Source organism: Coregonus clupeaformis, chromosome 21 (genome assembly GCF_020615455.1).
Source record: "Coregonus clupeaformis isolate EN_2021a chromosome 21, ASM2061545v1, whole genome shotgun sequence".
Classification (NCBI taxonomy): Eukaryota; Metazoa; Chordata; class Actinopteri; order Salmoniformes; family Salmonidae; genus Coregonus; species Coregonus clupeaformis.
Genome location: NC_059212.1, coordinates 27152023 through 27157063, shown reverse-complemented (window position 1 = coordinate 27157063; position 5041 = coordinate 27152023). Strand labels below are relative to the sequence as shown.

The 5041-nt window shown below is 42.1% G+C and overlaps 1 protein-coding gene across 1 annotated transcript; it reads right to left on the bottom strand.

Annotated features, from left to right (window-relative positions):
- Positions 1–1013: 1013 nt before the first annotated feature.
- LOC121534812 (gap junction delta-4 protein-like) lies at positions 1014–3777 on the bottom strand. Its single transcript, XM_041841372.2, has 2 exons — positions 3370–3777; positions 1014–3093 (listed from the first exon to the last, which is right to left on the bottom strand). Exons 1-2 carry the CDS (start codon positions 3431–3433, stop codon positions 1886–1888), a joined length of 1272 nt encoding a protein of 423 aa, XP_041697306.2. The 5' UTR covers positions 3434–3777; the 3' UTR covers positions 1014–1885.
- Between the last annotated feature and the right edge of the window lie 1264 nt (positions 3778–5041).

Genomic DNA, 5041 nt, shown 5'->3' with positions numbered 1-5041 from the left:
GCACCTTTGGGATGAATTGGAACACCGACTGTGAGCAAGGCCTATTCCCCCAACATCAGTGCCCGACCTCATTAATGCGCTTGTGGCTGAATGGAAGCAAGTCCCCGCAGAAATGTTCCAACATCTAGTGGAAATCCTTCCAAGAAGAGTAGAGGCTGTTATATCAGCAAAAGGGGGGACCAACTCCATATTAATGTCCATGATTTTGGAATGAGATGTTCAACGAGCAGGTGTCCACATACTTTTGGTCATGTCAGACAATCAGGTGGCTAGCTGCTGGCAGATACTTATATTGCAATAATGTTGAAGGGCTCTGGCTAGTAGGCCTATTACTTAGCCAGCTAGAAGGATGAAGTAAGAAGCTAACATTAAACGGAGCCTACCTCAGCAGGAGTAAAAAAGAGCTCATAATAACTTTGATTTACAGAGTAGGCTAGTGAGACAGGCAGTGATGTGGCGCTCAATGGTGAGACTGACGCAGGCTGCAATGCATGCAGGCGGAAGCAGAGACAGAGAGAGTGGTTAGTACAATCGTTCCCAAACTTGGGCTCAGGGCCCCATGTGGGGTCCCCTGAGATGTTTTTTACTAATCTTATCAAAGTTTTAAAAAAAAAAAAAAAAAAAACAGATGTTTCAATATGAACATCTCCACATGGCATATATTCCCAATAGGCCTACGTTAAAATGCAAACAATACAGTTCTAAAAATGTAATACATTTTCGTTTTGTCACTGATGCTAGGTGTCAGTGTGAATCATTTCTCATATTTCCCCCTTTCAGGGGAATAACATTATAATTGTATTGCTAATAGGCTATGTGTTTGTAGATCGACTGAGGTGAATAAACCTACATCAGCCAAAGTGATAATGGCTGGGGTCATTTTTACTTGTTTTTGCTGTTCTCCAAATAGCATTTTAACGTTTTTTAAATTCTGGACCTCACTAAAACTCAAACCCTGGTTACTGTCCTGATTTCAAACAAGGTAATAATTATGTCAGCCCCATGTGTACTAAAATGTTTAATATAGTCTGTACAATCACTTAAAAAACAGAACACATAAATCCTTATGCTAGTTGAATTGATTTATAAAATAAAAAAAACGACACAAGGTGCAAAAAAAAATCAAGACCGTTTGAAATCCTACACTACTGCTATACTGTATGAAGGCTTTGGCAAGGATTCAATCCAAAGCGCATTGTAGAGCGTTTTAAAGGTAAAGTACGCTTGAGCAGTCTTTCATGGTATTTACTGTGAACTCGATCTCCGTAAACATCGAGAACATTGTTGACAGTACAAATGCACTTCTCTGCAACGCACCTTGGAATGAATCTCTGCCATTGTGTATTTGTCTATGAGTCAGGTGCTCTTCCGTTCACCTCAACCCTTCCATCACTGGCCTCCTTTAAGGCTATTGACCTCTCTTGAGGTCTCTTTTGGGTCTATTGTTTCCTTGGATGCCACAGCAGAGTAATGTTCCTTTGTTACCTTCAGTTCTCCAAGTGACCTTGGCTTCAGTTGGGTCGGAGCATGTCAGTCTTGTCTGACTGTTGTTGGTGAACCCAATGAAAAAACATGTGAGCTGAACAACAGCTGAGTGTGCTGCCACCATTGGTCTTGAAGGTCAACTAACTGGCATTGTTTGAATCACTCATTCTAATTCTGTTAGCTAACACACAGCTCTACAGACAGAATGTGTTCACTGTAAGTATAAAGTCACAACAGCAAAATGCAATGTAGCCCATTATTACATTTTGGGGAAACATTTATTCAAGTGCAAGTAATGAGTAAATCATCAAAGTTGTTTAGCTAAAAAAGACAGCTGTCCCATTGTCGTGTTGCGGCCTTGCATAGAATTACATACATTTAAATAATTAAAATACAAACTTTATTGAGCATCTGATGAGGAAGAAGAATCACTGGAGGAGCTTGAGGTGCCCCTTACCCCCACTTCCTGCAGGATGACTTCCTCCTGGAGCCTATCACGGGACTCTGCGCTATCATAATGCTGCTCCAGGAGTGTTGTGTCTACCACGTTGTAGCAGCCTTGCCTCTGGCCACTGTTCATTGGCGAGGGGGTAGACTGGCGTGAGACTACCACTGGGTTTCTCTCTAACCGCCTGGAGAGATGGACAGGAGATGAATGGGAGATTTGGTTGGGATGAACAAAGCGACCGTTCGATGGAGCACCCATAGGGATGGGCTGAAATGGCGGCGGAGGTGTCATCCTTGCATCCCTCCGCGGCGGCCTTCTCCCCTGCAGGGGTGGGGCAGCCACCCTTACCTGGGTCTCATTGTTTATTCTCACTCGTCCGTGTGAAAGGTCACTGTTTGGGATACCGCTCGAGGTTGGTTTGTCAATGTGACTTTGTCCTCTCTTTAGGACAGTTTTGAGAGTATTCTGGGTGTACAGGACTTCCATGTCCTCCCCAACCCCTCCATTCATGAACAGTCCGCCCTCCTTCAGCTCTTTCCCCTGCTCCTCTCTCCTCCCCTGTGTCACCATGCGCTGCACAGAGCACACCAAGTCTGCCAGACTCAGTAGCAGAGACAGGGAGGCAGCCCCCAGCATGAAGTTGAGCATGATGGTCTTCTCTGTGGGTCTGGATACGTAGCATTCCACCATGGACGTACAGGGGGACTCATAGCACTGGAAGCTCCTGGGGACAGAGAAGCCATAGAGGTAGTACTGGCCGGCACTGAATGCTGCCTCCAGTAAGATACGCAGTATCAGGTCCAGGAGGTAAGCACTTAAAAAGTTAGGCGTCCCTTTTGGTAGGGAATGTTGAGGGTTACACAGAGCCCCTACCGGACTTCTGCTGCCGGGGAAATAGTTCCCTCCGATACGAAGAGCTGACGATACTTTGTGGACTATATAAGAGATGAACATCATGTGAGGGAGACAGAGCATGATCAGTTGGAACAGCCAGAAGCGGAAGAGGGAGAGGGGAGCAAAGCAGTCAAAGCAGACGTTGGTGCAGCCCGGCTGGATGGTGTTGCACACAAAGCGCTCCTGCTCGTCCCGGAAGAGGGGATAGCCAGAGAACAGGAGGATGAGTAGTCTCAGGACCACCATCAAGATCAACCACGTCTTCCCTGCATAAAGAGCCAATCAATTAATGATTCACTCACATACATTTTAATGTTAGACACCAATATTGAAAAGAAAGCTATTTGTTAGTAACAACTATCAAAAGAAGACCATCGCGCTCTCCCTTAAAATGTAGTTGGTGCGGAAAACCTGTGAATCTAGATAAGCAAAAATGTAATGGGTCTGACTGCACTCAAAAAGATGTTGCATAAAGGCCTGAGTAACATCAACTATCCCATACATATACCATTTACAGGTCCATTTACATTATGTCCACCTACCCAGGAAAGTGACATTGTGATTGAAAGTAATAAAGAGCATTTCCATTAGGCGTGTCTTCTCCATGGTGTAAACAAGCAGCTCATCCCATAGAGGAACGGTCTGTATACCTTCCTCCAATCCAGGTTACTCAGCGAGGGTCTATTTCAGTCTAATCAATCAAATTCAGTTCAATTCGATCAATTCACTTTGATTCAATTCAGTCCAATTCAAATCCAACTGTCTCATTTAGTCGTAGAGAAGTGGCTCCAATGTAAGTTCCCTAGCTGTTCCCCAGTGTGTGTGTGTGTGTGTGTGTTTGTGTCCACTAGACTATAGATCTCTCTCAAGTGTTATAAGCAGCTCAGTGACAAGACGCCAGGGTCCTCTCTCTGCGCTATTATTATCACGCCCAAATCATGTTACCATCAAAGCATTGCTAGGATATTTCAACAAAATACACTGAGCTAGGACAACTAGTTGGTTCTACATGAACTCAAAGTAGCAAAGTGATTATAATGTTATTCAAATTGAAGGTTACCAGGTTAAAGGTTATAGCACAATAATGAGAATGTAGCTCCGTGCCCAAATGGTGGTGATCTTAGCCATGAACCTCCTGACCATGAACCTCAAGTTTCGTGCGGAAATAGCTGAGTGATTAATGACAGTTAATGTGCGTCCCAAATGGGACCCTTTTCCCAGTATAGTGCACTACCTTTGACCAGAGCCCTATGGTCCCTGGTCACAAGTAGTGCACTATATAGGGATTAGGGTGCCATTTGTGACACAACCCTGCTGCTCCATGCTGGATACATAACAGTATAGCTTCTGTCCCTCTGCTAGCGCACAGCTAACTAGCTAGCATTTCCATTGGTTACAGATACACTGGTAATAGGGTGATTTAGTGATTAGCATACACAGTCTTTAACAAGTTCTCCACATATAAAAATAAATGAATACAACTGTCAGACAACCAGATTGGAAATAAGTGTATTTAACATTTTAATGTGTTATCCTCTGAGATGTCTTTGCTGCCTACGTTTAACTGTACAAATAGTAAAATATAAAATACAAAAATAAACATGGGCATTTTCTTTTATTATAAACATGGATCAACGCCTCCATATAAATATTTAATAATTAAGTTAATGATCTCATCATCACTTTAATACATGTTTATACACTGTACAAAGTTGATTTGCAAAATAATTCAATTCTAGTGCTTCAGTTGTCAGTAGGGTCTTCTTGACAAGTGATAAAACACAAATAAAAGTTGATCATGAATTTAACAATATTAATATTTGAATCAAAAATACATTTAAAAAAGAAAATGTAACTGTAAAGTTTGAAGGAGCTAAGTTATATATAAGTTGGCTCAGGGTTCAGGTATTTGTTCTTAAAAAAACAACATTGTAGCTTAAAACATCCAGAGTTCTGAGACAAAAAACACTCATGCTCCACACAGTGTATCAAGTATGATAACCCATTTCTATCCTTTCATTGGTTGCTTTCTTGTCAACATAACCTACAGTTGAAGTCGGAAGTTTACATACACCTTAGCCAAATACATTTAAACTCAGTTTTTCACAATTCCTGACATTTAATCCTAGTAAAAATTCCCTGTCTTAGGTCAGTTAGGATCACCACTTTATTTTAAGAATTTGAAATGTCAGAATAATAGTAGAGAGAATGATT